This window comes from Microtus oregoni, unplaced genomic scaffold (genome assembly GCF_018167655.1).
Source record: "Microtus oregoni isolate MIOR12 unplaced genomic scaffold, Mior012 000008F_ref0000371, whole genome shotgun sequence".
Lineage (NCBI taxonomy): Eukaryota > Metazoa > Chordata > Mammalia > Rodentia > Cricetidae > Microtus > Microtus oregoni.
In genome coordinates, this window is record NW_024543067.1 from 55,963,573 (window position 1) to 55,978,370 (window position 14,798).

Here is a 14,798-nt window from a genome sequence, read left to right on the forward strand (position 1 = left end):
ATTAAACTCAGTGACTTACAAAAATACATGAAGGTAGGAGGGGAAACAAGAATGGGTAGGAGGGAGATAAGAGAGGGCAATGGGGATGGATATGATGGCAATACACTTTGTAAGCCTGTATGAATGTGTCAAAAATAATAACAAACATTTACTAAGTAAAAAACAAAAATTCAGAAACCTAGCCATTCCATTATTTCAGGCTGTTTCCTTTCCTAAGATGGAGGCTTGTATGTGGGCAACACATGACTTCATGCCTTGCTGTTGAGCCTATCTAGGTACATCATAAACCCTGGGGATGAGGACTCCCGATGGACCAAGCAATAAACACACACAACCATTTATTATTTGTAATTCAATACTTTTTTCCTTTAATTCAGACTGGACTTCCATGGCTCTAGCTACTTTACATTAAGATTTTGCTGGGTAGCCTTGTATGTTTCTAAGGACTAGCAGGAAGTTTTCAGACCTTGCGCACAGCGCCAGGCAAAGTACAGTTATCGATCCCAATACAGACAGCCAGACAACTCAACTGCAAGCAACCCATGTTCTTTCCCACTTGTGGTCCAGTGCAGGTGCTGGGTGCTGCTCCCTCTACCTCACCCTATTCCACCCCATGTCGGGAATATCCATCTCTCCCCACCTCAGGGTCTAGGTTGAGTGAGGGGAGAAAAAAAGCACCATGGGTTTGGGGGTCTGGTCCATGCAGAGAGTGGTCTGGCCCTAGAGTGCAAGGTGAGGAAATGTGGGGTGCCACACATTCTTGTTGGCAAAAGTGACTGTGCAGTCTTTGCACACAACACAGAAGCCCAGGGCCAACTCCCCAGACGGCCAGATGTCCTGCCTGGAGCAAGGGCCGCCATTTTGCTTCTGAGGTGTCTTATTGTATTGAGAGAAGCAAGGAGGACCAAAGGGCAGAGATGACAATGTCCATTTAGCATTCACATGCTGGGGAGATAGTCTGGCATCAGCAAATCTTGGCAGGTAAGTGCATCTCACCGGCAGCCAAGGCTCCAATCCGGGCTCCCAGGCCTGCTGAGGACCTCCAAGTCACAAGACCCCTGAGCTGTTGCACGGCACATCAGAACAGGTGGCTGGCTGAGCCCATCACAATGGCTGGAGCAGGAGTGAGGTAACGAGGTGGGGCAGAGAGGTGGGAGAAGAGGCTCTCTACACCGAGTGCAAATCCCTGATTCACATCAGGAATGCAGGGATGTGGAAAGATGGCCTTCCAGAAAACACTCCTCTGAGACCCAAATGCATCTTCTGGAAGAAGACTGGGAGATGGAAGGGCGTAGGGCCAGCCTGCTGGAGTGAGGCGAGGGTGGAGGGACGAGAGTAGAGAACAGCAAAGGGAAAATGGGAATGATTGCCCCATAGCTTAGAGACAGGGGTGGGGTTGGGGTGAGGGAGAGAGTCCTGGAGAGGGCAGGCAGAGTCCAGGTGTGTAGGAAGGGCCACCACAGCCCTGCCACCTGGAGGAAGAGAGAAGAGCGCTATTTCTCCTAGGCCCTAGAGAGAAGGGCTGGCTTTGGCTGCCCTGCAGAGCTAAGAAAGCGGGATGGTATGGCCCAGAAAGGACCCTTCTGGGAGCACAACTGTCCAGAAAGAGTCTTCCCCTAGCCAGTCATGTCCCCAACACCTCATCTTATAGATGGCGCCTATGATAACAGTAGGCCAGTCCCAGCATAGGTGAGGGGCTATGGACAAGGAGAGAACCCACTTGTGGCAAATTCTTCTTGAGGTTCCCCGGTGCTCCCCACTCCTTGATGCCAGGGCCCAAAGGCAAGCCAAGGATTTTAGCAAAAGTTTCCTAATTTATGCAAACCACATCAGGGTTTTGGCCGAGCAAAACACAAGTTCTAGAACTGGGAATGGCTTCTTCCCATTGTGTCTTCCGTCAGTGAGGAAGGAGGATGAACAGTAGAGAGGATTCACAGTGCCTGGAGATGGAAGATGGACTCGGTCCAAAATGATACACTTCTTGCCATTATCCTCCTCTAAGCATAAACCAATTCCAAACTAAACCTAGGCCAAAGGAGGAAGGAACGTTCTCCTGGGTTAACGCTGAGCAAGGCTATCCCTGCCACTGGGACCCCCTAGACCTCCTTAGTCAAGAGCGAAGCTCACCTGCCCTGGCGGGACAGCTTTCAGAATTGGGAACTCCACATCTCACTAGTCTCTGGTCTAATCTCGGAGTCAAGGTCAAACTTAGACCCCACATTAGAGGTCATTTGCTGATCCTCTTCTGTGACAAGTGGATCGTGAAGCTCGGTGATGGGGACTTAACCAAGGCCGCACAACTTTCCAACAGCACAGTCAAGACTGAAGCCCAGATCTTGCCACTCTTGGTCCAGCGAAAGCACTTGACTGTCTTGCCTACAAATCCATACAGAAAGATCAATACATATCTACAACGGACAAACAGAGAAAACCTGCCAGCTGGAAGAAGGCACCCAAGGCATGCCAGCTTCCATGACCTCCTGCAGACAGCTAGCTATTTGCTGGGCTATCATCCAGGGCACTTGCTTTGGTTGCTAAAGGGTGAGTTCCCTTCTCTCTCACAAAGTATTGACTAAGGGTAGGGAGGGGGTTGTGTTTGGGAACAAACTGAGTTGTTGGTTTCTTCCTGGTTTAAAAGCCCAAGCTAAGACAAAAGCAACTCATAGGAAAGCTAGTATCCTGGGGGTTATTCCTCACACATATATCATCTGGGTCCATCAGAAAACAGAAGGCTCTCTAGGACAAATCAGGGGTTTTCCTCCTCTAAATGATCCTGGGGGCCAAAGAAAAGCAGCTCTCTGTAGTCAGGGCTTCTGTTACTTTACTTGGCTCCTCACCACCCCCAGTGAATACCTTTGAATTCATCTGAATAAGTAAATAACGACAAACGCAATAAATTTGGAGTTTCCAATTTTGTTTTAAAAAAGTTTCTGGGAATACTTTTAGCTTCTGGCTATTCCAAGAGGAAACTGCCTAGCCATTTCAAATGGGACCATTCTTTGTCTCAGGGCTCGTGGGTCTAGATCATCACCAGCAAAGCCCTCAAAACCCTACTCTAAAGGAACACTGAATGCATTTCTTCACCCCTGCTTTCCCGGAAGAGCGCTAGTGATGCTAGCTAGGCGCTGAGCCTTCTTCTCCCGTCATCAGAGGTTGATCCAGGGTTACATCCTATTTTCTGATTCTGCCCTTCAAGAAACACCAAGGCCTGTTTCTCCAGGACACTGCAATATCAATGCCTTTCTTTCCTTCACTGCCCAGATGGAATGCTCTGACAATGCTAAGAGGAGAAGGTAACTTTCTCTTTGGCGTCGATAACCAGCACCGTCTTGCTCCCTTTGTACTGATGCTCTGAGAAATCTGTGGTTCTGTCTTCCTCTGGACTTGAGAAGTGGCCAGAGAACCTGGAAGTATTTATTTACTACTATGGACCAACATGAGCTCTGCCTGGGGCTGGCAGGGGTCCTTGAGTCATCTGATGGAAGAGCAGGAGACACTCTAAGGGAGGATGATGAATCTGCCCAGAAGGGCCCCTTGAGATCATGTAAAAGCCTGAGTCCTGATGGGCTAACATTAAGAAGGCCTGGCCCTGACTGGCTCAAGTTCCTAACGTAGCATCTTCCTTTTATTTCTTGGTGACTTTATAGCTCATTGGGGCCAGAGATTATAAAGAGATTTGCACACACATACCCATCAGAGCTGCCACTCCTAAACCTGAGAAACAGAACTGAGGTGGCCTCTCCCTAACCAAACATACACATCTGTGCGAAATCCTCCCTCTGGTGGCTCACACATTTTCCCCGCACAACTGCCTCTATTGCTGACACTGGTTCTTTACCAAGAGTTAAGGATGCTGTTAGCCCTCTCAGTGGCTTGGCTACTGTGCTCACTACTCATATGAGATTCTGGGCAAGCCCTGTAATCCATGTTTCTAGAATGTTCTCTGTCTCCTAAAGCCTGGAGGGACTAGGACACCCTGACTTACCCTGGACATCAAACTCACAGCTCAAAGGGAAAGAATTAGAGCCACAGACCTGACTGGTTTATATAACCACTAAAAGAGGTTTTTGTTTTTTGTTTTGTTTTGTTTTTTTAAACAAGGTCAAAAAGGCTCCACCCTGGCTAAGAAACAATGTGCTCTTAGGGCACAGAGAAACAATAGGACTTTAGGCACTAAAAAGTGACACTTCTCCAGAGCCAGCCTGGGAGAAGAGCAGAGAGAAAGGGAGTGGGAGAGTTAGAAAGTCCCAGCCCTTGTGGGTTCCACAACCTACTCAGGACAGAAGAAGGTGTGGGGGTGGCTGAGGAGAATTCCCTTCAGATGCCAGAGCTGAGGAGCCTGCAGCCCCACAGCCCAGGCCCACGAATGCAGCCTCTTCACAGTCCTCGCCACCTGGCTTTCAGAGTGGTTCTAACCAATGGTCTCCTGGGGGACTTTGGAAGGGGCTCCTGCCCTCTCCATTCTTCCTGTTCCCAAGAGAAGGCCTGGGGAAGCACTGGGTGGGGGGAAGAACAGGTTCTCTTTTACTCTAGAGACAAATCAAAAGAGGGTTAGGGAATGAAGCACCGTAAGCAATGCCCTCTTGGAACGTCTTTGAAGACCCAAGGGTCTTCACAGGCATTAACTTTGGCTCAGCCACATTTCCCTTCTAAGGGCCAAGAATGGCCAGCAAGGGAAGGGGTGAGGAACAGAAGATGGGAAGAGGAGGGTCAGGGGAGGAGGGTCAGGGGAGGTTGGTGCTGAGAGGTGGTCCCTGCCCTCCTCGGTCCCTCCATGGTGGAGGGAAAACGCTGCTCTGGCCGGCACAGGGGGCGGGAGTTCCCGCTCCTTCTCCCTGGTACATAGGCATTATCTCATTTTTTAAAATCTGTATATAATATATATTTATATTCTGTATATATATATTTATATATATATATTTATAGGGTCTATGTACATGTATTGCACAGGCCTCTTGCAGTCACCCCTGGTCCTGCCTTGTCAATGATAGCGGTTCCTCTTCTCGTCGCTTTCAGATGTGTAGTCTCGGGACCTGATGCCATTCTGAAGGTTGATGAGTGAGTCCTTCATCTGTAAGACAGTGCTCTCAGTGAGTGTCCACAAAGGGGCAGCTACAACACCCACCTGCAACACCCACCTGTGGCCCATCCCTGCCCATGTCACAGAACCAAGGAAAACCAAGTCCAAACACAGGTGGCTCTCAGGAGCCTCAGCCTAAGGCAGAAAGGGGTCATCTGGTCCCCAGCACTGGAAATTCCTTGGGTTTGGTTATTGGTGACAAGTATCCAGTCACTGTAAGGAGTCACCTTAAACTACCACTCTCTTGACCTGCAACTTGGATCCTCAAGATGCTTATTTTTCTCCTGGCCAGATATATATACATATATATTATACATATATACATATATTATATATATATATATATATATATATATATATATATATAATCTGTCCTACATCCCTCTGGCTATTAATCTATCTCTTATTTTATTATTGATGCTTGTGTTTCTAGTACTTCATTGAGGAATAGCTTTAAAAGCAAATCAAGAAACAGACCAGCATAAGAGGAAGAGGACATCAGAATGGTGGTGAGGGAACATGGTGACATTTCTCAGTACAGAGGGAAAGGAGCCCGGTCTCCTAAAGATGAGGGACTGTGAGCATCTCACCTGGTCCAGGAGCATCACTGAGGATTTGATGATCTCCCTCCACTTCTGGAGCTCGGTATCATGATACTTTTGTTGGGATTCTAACAGCTGGGCCCATTCTGTCTGTGACTGGGGTAGCCTGTGGAGTATAAGAAGGGGTGGTACCCAACAGCTGGAGCTATGTTCAGTGGGCTAGTCTCTGCTCCCAAAGGACAGAGAGTCCACCTCAGAGTGCTCTCTCTTCTGCTCAGTCAGTGCCCCACTGCTGTGAAACTTAAGCTGAAACTCTAAGGACGGATTTGTAGAACTGGCCTATCGGCTCATCTCAAAGGGGTGTCCTTGAGCACAGGCAATGGAGCAGTCCCAGACAATGGGTAGGGTTGAGGTGGGGACAAAGAGGTGAGGCCAATGTTACCTTTCTTGGAGCCTGAGACCCTGCCAGGCAGTGAGGGTCTGTGTGGTGTATTCCAGCATCCACAGCTTGTAAAAGAGCATCATGTTAAGGATGACCAGCAGCACCAGACTGGGAAGGAGATACAGGGGAAAGCAAGAGCAATGAGATAAGATGTGGGCCAGCGATCTCCCCGCCTACCCATGAGACCATGTGTTTGCTTGCTGGGCCAACCCAAGCATTCCAGAGAAAGGGGTGAGGAAGCTGGAAGGGCACAGGTCAGAGAAAGAGAAGCAACCAAGTCTACTGGGTCAGAGACAGTGGGAGAGCCATGGAGAGGGGCATAAGCAAAGGTATTGAAGGCACTGAAGGGGAGGACCTGAATCTGGGTGCCTGAGGGAAAAAGACAGAGGTGGAGGGGAAAGCAATGAGGCAAAGGGAACAATTGTAGAGCTGGTACCTGAAACAGATCCTAATGGGTGCAAGGAAGAAAAATGAGGAGGAGGTAGAGGTTAGAAACAGGAGTGTGGGGAAGGAGGAAATGCACTTCAATGGAGCCAGACAGCAAGGGGAAAAAAAATAACACAAGAAGCAAAGACACAACGGACAAGGCGGCCAGACAAGGAAGGATGGAGAGAAAGCAGCTGCAGACTCTCAGTTTCCCATGGGTGCTAAATCAAGAGATTTTCTATCAACCCAAAGTCATGCCATACCCAAAGGGTGGCACTTATGGGTAGTGGTACCTCCCTGCGGCTACAGTGTCTTCTCCCTGTACCTATACCAACTATCTGGCGGGAGACCAAAAGCAAATCAGACCAAGGATGACAAGGATGCCAGCGAGGAGGCTGGGGAAATTCCCTCCACTCCACCTCAGTGGCTGACTAGGCCATTCTGTGACAGAAGCTCACGGGATAGAGAAAAAGTCAGGGATGTGGAGAAGACCTGGAAACAGGCAGAACTGGGGTGAATCTGAGTGTGTTACTTACAAATCGGTTTGACCTTCCATACGTTTCTCATCTATCCTGAAACTGTTTTCTCACGAGGGACGTCATACCTAACCTGCTGGGGTTGTTCTACGGATGGAAAGGAACAGAAGCTTTAGCAGGAGGCCCACCCTAACAGCTGGTTCTTAACGTGAAAGGATTTGGAAAGGATGGGAACACACAGGAAGGAGAGAAGATGGCCAAATTGCAAAGGCAAATCATAAGTGGAAAAGGGGCCAACAAAGGAAAGAAATCAAACATAACTTAGACTGTGCCTCTATCAGAACACAAAGCCAGTGTGTAAAAGTACTGCCCGACGTCTGATTTGTTTCTCCAGCCCCACCGGAGAGAAGTGTCCCTCTTCCGTCAGCTACAGTTCCCTAGGGCTAGCCTAAGCTCTCTGTGAGAACATCCAGTTGAGTGTCAAGACTGTCATCTAACTGTGTCAGCAGCACATGCTGAATCACCTAAGTGCCCACCCCCTCAGCAAGTGCCACACACCTCCGCACACTTGGGTGTGTGTATATGATCCTGGACGGTTTAAGTAAAGGCCATGTGCTGTCTGAGGGAAGACTCCCAAGTGTGCCAAACAGAGACAAAGAGGTGGGAAGTTGAGTCACCACACGGAGGGTGGGTGGTGGCAAGTGCCTGCTAGACACGGGTAAGCTGCGCTGTGTCAGTGTGTTCTAAATGCAGGCTATTAGAAGCCCAGCCTGGAGTGCGTGGCGTTGAGTCAGAAGGCCCGACTAACCTAAACTTACAAAGGCTCAGAGTTAGCTGATGCCTGTGGGGTTGGCCCACTCGAGAGGGCCTCCTCTAAGTAAAACTGAGGTGTAGAGGAGCATAAACATAGAACTAAGCGAGGGTATAGTCTCTTTCTCACCAGTATCCAGCACCTCCATGGTTTTAACAGTGACGTGAGTCACATGACACCGGTGTTTGAAGGGTGAGTTTTATAGTGTCTCCATCCCTACTGTAGCCATATATCATGGTTTCTTTTTCTCTGTAGTTTTGGGACCTGTCCTGGAACTAGCTCTTGTAGACCAGGCTGGCCTCAAACTCACAGAGATCTGCCTGCCTCTGCCTCCCAAATGCTGGGATTAAAGGCATGCACCACCACTGCTTGGCATAACACTGTTTCTTAAACTATAATCTGAAGAACTGACATCCAATTTCTTTTTCTTTCTTTCTTTTTTTTTTTTTTTTTGTTTTTTTTTTTGTTTTGTTTTTCAAGACAGGGTTTCTCTACAGCTTTGGAGCCTGTCCCGGAACTAGCTCTTATAGACCAGGCTGGTCTCGAACTCACAGAGATCTGCCTGCCTCTGCCTCCCGAGTGCTGGGATTAAAGGCGTGCGCCACCACCGCCTGGCCCGACATCCAATTTCATGCTATGTCTTCAGGACTAGCAAGAACTTTTCTTATGTTCTCCAGGCCTTTCCCCTGTAAGGAGTCACAGTACCCTGTTATCCCTGGCCCCATTGTCATACTCTGCACATGGATGGTCTCATTTATATCCATAGCTTTACTTTGCCTTCTCAGGGCCAAGCCCACATCAGCAAAGGTCTGGCCTCCTCAACCAGATAACTGATGGCAACTCAGACATTTTTGGACTTTGGTGTGGGTGCTGATATCTTGTTTGTGCTCTAACAAATAAAGCTTGCCTGAAGATCAGAGGGCAGAGCTAGCCACAAGTTAGTTAACCATAGAGGTCTAGAGGTCTGTACAGACAGACAGGAAGTGATATGACTGGGCAAAGAGAGGAATATAAAGTAGGAGGAGACAGGGTTCAGCTCTTTTTTTCTATCTCATGTAGAGGCGTGTCTTTTCTGACGACTTTCAATTAAACTCCAAGTTTCTGTTCGCACGAGCACCTGTAGTCACTGTAGGCAGCTGATCTTCCTTGCTAAGCCCATCTGTGACCTGTCATACCCACTCAGCCCTTTCAGGTTGGTGGCCCCTCTGATGCAGATCACTCTAAGCACCCACACTTCCTTCAGCCTTTTGTCAACCTGTTCACCATATTGCGACAGTGCTGGTCTGACTGTGCTGTTTGTGAGTCTCCCCCAGAGTGTCCTGAGAGTAAGGACATCCCCTCACATCTCTCCCCCCAGTGTGTCCCAAGAGTAAAGATGCCCCTCACATCTCTCTGAGGCTGCTTCAGGGACAGGTACAGAAGGGCCACAGGAGCAAGGGTCTCTGACCCAAAGGAGGTCTGGTGCCTAACATACAGAAGGTAGAGCACGAACGTGCGTATTTGCCATGCCTCCCATCCGCCTGTGCCATCCACACTCCCATGGCGCATCCCCGGTTCACAGCAATGGGATGCAAGCTGCAGGCTGAGCCAAGCAGAAAACCTGTCCTTAGCCGCTCCAAGTTCCTTTCATTCAAATTAAGCATGTCCTGAGCACTGACGACAAGGACTCCCACACCGGACAGTTGTGGTCTCCTAGCTTATGTCTTCATTTCTTTTGGCTTCTCATCTCTCTAGATCAACTTAACTGTCCAAGGTATCGAACCTGTGGTTTAATAATGCCATGCTAATTATAAGTCATCTACACTGAAACAAGCATCTGGTCTCCCTGGACTGGGACCATTGATTTTGTCTGGCTACCCTGCCAGTGAGGTCTCTGGGTATGGCTCTCATGCTGGGCACAGAGCAGACACTCAAGAGAACCTCTTATAAATTAATGGACTCTTAAGATGCCCTGAAGCATCCCTATGTCAGTCAGCATTTATCTTGAGGAGGGATTCTGAGCATTCTGCTTCACTCGCCCACTTGGCACAGACAGAGCATACACCTTTTTCCTCCTAGAAGGCTAACACGCAAAAGTGCTGAGAAAATGCAAAGGAACAGAAAAGGACAAATGACCAAGCAACTGATCCAGTGAGGACTGGAAGACCAAGGAACAAAGAAGAGAGGGGTAAAAGTCAGGGGAAGCAAATGCTTGAGAGATGAGGATGATTCTCCTGCACCAGGCCGGAGAAGGAAAACGTGGCAGCCAGGGAGGGAGAAGAACCTGGAGTCTCTTACACACAGCTGATAACCAGCAGCAGCTTGGACACACTTTGTAGGTGAAAACCATTGGGAGTGTCCTCGGGGATATGCCGCGTCTGCGTGGAACCTGGGGGAGAATAAACAGGCCGTCATTTTCACAATCCACAAGTCCACGCACTGCTGACAGGGTGCTGGTCAAGCAAGATCATCAGGGAACTGTGCAACATGCCTTCAGTGACCTTGAGCTCACATCTTGAGCCCTACAACACGGTGTGTGTGTGTGTGTGTGTGTGTGTGTGTGTGTGTGTGTGTGTGTGTGAAGTCCGCAAAGTCAAGACTTAGGGCAGATAATCACTGAGCAAGCGTGAAAACATAGCTATGGAACTAGAATACAGAGACATGATTGGCTGATGAAGACAGGCTAGCGGCAGTGGGCTCCCAGCTTATAACCAGCTGCATGATGTCAGGGTGAGACATGTAACTTTTCTCAATCGGTCTACTTAAATGGGACATGAATCACAAACGGTATATCTAAAGCACATAACAATGGTGTGCTCTAGTTGAGGCTGGACTAAGGAACGCATGGGAAATGGTGTCTTCTCCAGTCCTCACAGCTCTGATAAACTCACAAGTGTGTGCAAAGCACAGTCTGTGAAACACTGAACTCAGAGTCTCCAGGTCCCTTGGAGAGGCCCAGGTTTCCACGACAGAGAATATACACGAGAATTGAAAGACGGGATGGGAAGAAGAAAAAGAGGAAGAGTCTACAGTCCGGACAGGCAGGAAGTCACTCAGTGGGACTATGAGGGACAGGTGACAAACTCTACTCATGGTGCAAACCGGGTGTGCATATATGTGTCACAACAGAGGCATGCAGCTCCATCCCACAGTGCCAAGCTACACAATTATTCCCACCTGGAACAACCATACCTGCCACGTGCTTGATCCTGTGGCCCACATCTTCATCAGTGGGTGTGGTGACAGGGCTCATCACCTCTTCCAGGTGAGGTACCCGCAGGTGGGCATGGGGGCGCTTCCTCCTCCGTACCGCTGAAGACTTATTGGCCTTCTCCTTGGGTGACTGTCTGTGCATCTCAGCCAGGTAGGTACTCTCTGTTTTGGTTAGCTCAGACTCTGTCAGACACAAAAGAGCCACGTCAGACACCTATAGCTTCAACCCAACATAATGTCCACCAGACGCAGCTCTGTACTATTGTATCTGTACCCTGTACCCTATTTTTGTGACCGTACCCTGGGAAGCTGGCCCAGAGGGAGGCTTACCCTCAAAGATGCCCATGCCAAAGATTTTCAGGCCTAATCCTGCTTAGAGGACCACGTTCGCAACTTTCACATCTCCAAGTATGTAATTTATGACTTATCACACATTTCCTAAAAAGATGCCCTCAGATCTTTCTTCTAATCAGATGACTCAATGCCAGTGTCACTACATCTGAGGTTCATTCGAGGGTGGGCAAAAATCACAGCCCCTCCTGAACGATCTCAAAGCTACAGATGCAGTCTCCTAGAGGATACACGTCGCCAAACATACCAAACTTGATGCTCATTTCAGGAACAGAAGTAGGGGCCCTGTGAAACCAATTTATGGTCTCAGAGACCTCCTAAGTTTCCAGGCTTTCCATTCCCCCAAATGGCAGCGAGCAGCTGCCCAGGCCAGCAAGGGAAGGTTCAGGCTAGATGATGTGAGGACTGTGGTACCCACCTAGATGGCGGAAGTAGTCCTCCAATCCGCTCCAGAAGTTCTTCTCAATGAAAGTTTTGACAAAGCCCCAGGGCTGTTTTCGATAGCGGAGCTCTGTGGAAACCCTGAGGAGCAGGCCATTAGAAACAAGGATCAGTCAGTTGTATTGAGAAAACAGGCTCCAAAGCACAGGCCATCACAGGTTAGCAGCATGTGACTATACCACTGCTGCTGCCTTGCAGTACATGTGTACGTAGGGAATGGGGGTGGCGGGACATGCTCCGCAGCCTCCCAGTGTAGAAATAAGAGTCAAAACCATTTTAAACCCAAGGATCAATTCTAGTGCCTCTCATCATCTACAACTTTGAGTGCCTCTACTCTACACGCAAGCCCTGTTTCTGAGTCTTCTCTCCCCCAGCTACTGCCCATACCACTGCCATCGCTCTTGCAGGAGCATCGCACTCTACCCTCCCACGTGGAAAGCCTTGCTCGCTGCCTCTCCCTTAGGTGTATGAGCATCTGTCAATAGATCTTCCCCAGCAAAATCCCCTCCACACACCAAAGCCATTTGTCCAGGTTTTCTGCTTCACCAGGGGTGCTACGTTTCCCCAGGTCTAACGAGAACATGGCCATGATCGGAGTCTTCTTATGCTCCCACCCACCACTGGCTCTCCGCATAGAGAACAGGCTAGCTCCTCTTGCGAATGTCTAGCTGCCATTGACCACAATGACTTTGAGATGGGTGTGAGTGCCGACTTTACGATGAGACTGCATGCTTCTTCCAGTGTCACGGCCTCTATTTCTCCTCTGAGTGGGAATCACCGTAGCCAGAGCTAACCTCATCTGACTGTGAGAGGCATAGGCCGACTGGCTTTGTGAAGTCAGGATTAGGTTAGGTTTCTAGAAGCTCATTGGCCAGCAGGGGAAACAATAGGCAATCCTATCACATAGGGCACAGGGTCCTATTGCTAGAAGCAAGCTTCAGTATGAATCGGGGGCATGATTCTTGACAAAGTTACTCTTCTGATAAATGAGGTTAACTCATTTCCTTGAGTTATCCTAAAAGGCCCACAGGAGCCATGCATCATGAACAGTAGGCATGGGGAAGATCTTCCAAAGAAGATGCAGAGTGCTCCAAGGGATACAGGGCAGAGAAGAGTAAAGTCAGGATGGGAAGGCGCTGAGTCTCAGAAGGATCCAGGGAGGACACAGAAGTGTGAGTACTCTAGCTCCCCTTCTCCCCAGAGAGCAAATGGGCACTGCCCAGCTTGGATGCCTTCCCCCACCTCTACCCACCCAAGCCTTCACATGGCACACCTGAGTCGACTCTTGTTCCGGGCCACGCGGGTGAGGGTGTAGCGGTTGATGGTGTAGAAGTAATCGTGGTATGGCACATCATGGGTGAGGACTTCAGCGTCTATCACGTAGCATTCACTCTCCTGACTCCCTTTGTACATGGTCTGTGGGGAGGGAAGCACCATTGACCAAACAGGAATAGCACCTTTCCCAACGCCCCTGCCCCTGGACATCACTTTGACTTGGCAGCATCTGAGCTCGTGGGACGCTGCTGCCTCTGGACTAAACCAAGCCCACCTCCAGAGGCATCTCCCCAGTCCAGCTTTCATCCTTCAGGGTGTGACAGTCCTTTCAGACACTCTCTCACTGAGTTCTTTCCTCCCCCTGCTCACCTGTGTCTCCCTGACAGTGGCGGTTTTGGGAGCCAGGGGGTTAGTGAGGGTGATCGTGTAGAGGATCACGCGGCTCTGGTTTCCATTCTCCTCCTTTTTCCACGGATGGAAGATGATATCTGAGCGGAGAGAAGAGCCCTGGGATGAGGGGGATGGGGACAGCACAACTCCGCTCATCCGAATCTCCCCACCAATGAACTCCTTGCCCCATGCTCACAGTCACCCCCTCCCCGGAAGCCAATAGGAGTTTGAAAGCTGGGGGAGGTGGTGAAGAGGAGGTGGAGTTGGAGCAGAAAGAGGCCCATTGTGGCACTGCCGAAATTCTACAGACAGCTCCAGAATGCTGATTGTTCCAAGCTGGGGCAGGAGGTCTTGGGGCCACCTGCGGGGGTGCAGGCCACATTGGAGTTACTGTGGCAAGGGCATCAGATCCCCAGGGAGTGTGACCACCCAATGGCCTGAAGGTGCCTCTCCTTGCAGAGGGCACCCTGTTGCCTAGAGCTTTTGTTGAGTTAGGGATGATTGGCATCTCTGCTAGGCAATGTTACATCTGTGCTGTGGGAAAAACTAAGTGAGAGAGTGAGAAGAAAAGAAAGAGCCCCCAGGGTATGAGATATGAATCCTCTCTCAGCCCTTCTAGGCTCCTTTTTACAGGCAGATAAATAACAACCTGGGGTTCAGATTCCTAACACCCTAGTGCCAGGAACTCCAAGGCCCACACATGGCACAGCTGAGGACTGAATGAGCCATTGCAACACACTGAGTACAGCGGGTGCCTCCCAAACAGCAGAACAGATGTCCTGGAGTAGACACAGAGCCCTGTGGGGACAAAGAGCTGGCAGGGCCTGCTCCCTGGGAAATCTCTGGAGTCTGGTGGACAGTGGGCATATGAAAACCTGTAATACCAGTAACAGAGCGGGCCAGAACACCCTAGAGGAGCTGTGGCATCATGGAAGGCCAGAGAGAGGAGAGTGACATTGGGGAAAGAATGATATATGGGAAGAGGTAGGCAGGAAGGAAGAGGAGGAGGAGGATATACAGTGGAGAAAAGGATGGACAGTCAGGGAGGGGCCAGTCCACGGGTCAGACCAGAGAAGCGCCGCTGCTCCATGAAGTCCCGGAGGAAGGGTGAGGTGGTGAAGAGCAGGTCGTAGAGTTTGTCCACGCTGAAGTTGAAGACCTCGTTCACATACTGTCTTCCACTCAGGTCCTCATAGAAGGCCTGCACCTCTCCTGCACAGAAGGGAGGATGAAGCAGCGACCGAGGAGGACAGGAAGCTGTGGTGCCATCCCAACGGCATTGATATCTCTGTGGCTAACGTGGGTGCTACCACCAAGGGAAGGGTGGCTGGGCTCATGGGCTCGACTGCTTTTGCCTGAATCACTTCCTTTC

General features: G+C 49.8%; 1 protein-coding gene across 15 annotated transcripts in view; it reads right to left on the reverse strand.

Moving 5' to 3' along the window:
* Positions 1-319: 319 nt before the first annotated feature.
* The window catches only part of Gramd1b (GRAM domain containing 1B), a 239,499-nt gene continuing 225,020 nt past the window's right edge, over positions 320-14,798 (reverse strand). For 10 of the 15 annotated variants that reach the window (XM_041656943.1, XM_041656947.1, XM_041656948.1 and 7 more), the window contains 11 exons: positions 14,495-14,638; positions 13,406-13,524; positions 13,035-13,177; positions 11,739-11,842; positions 10,949-11,152; positions 10,055-10,145; positions 6,501-6,512; positions 6,065-6,172; positions 5,671-5,788; positions 4,938-5,071; positions 321-2,376 (listed from right to left, as the gene is read on the reverse strand). In XM_041656943.1, coding sequence (XP_041512877.1) covers positions 4,982-5,071; positions 5,671-5,788; positions 6,065-6,172; positions 6,501-6,512; positions 10,055-10,145; positions 10,949-11,152; positions 11,739-11,842; positions 13,035-13,177; positions 13,406-13,524; positions 14,495-14,638 — 1,133 coding nt within the window. In that variant the 3' untranslated portion in view covers positions 321-2,376; positions 4,938-4,981. Of the gene's footprint in view, positions 2,377-4,937; positions 5,072-5,670; positions 5,789-6,064; positions 6,173-6,500; positions 6,513-10,054; positions 10,146-10,948; positions 11,153-11,738; positions 11,843-13,034; positions 13,178-13,405; positions 13,525-14,494; positions 14,639-14,798 lie in introns of all 15 variants that reach the window. The other 5 variants (XM_041656946.1, XM_041656952.1, XR_005974729.1 and 2 more) reach the window with 4 other exon arrangements.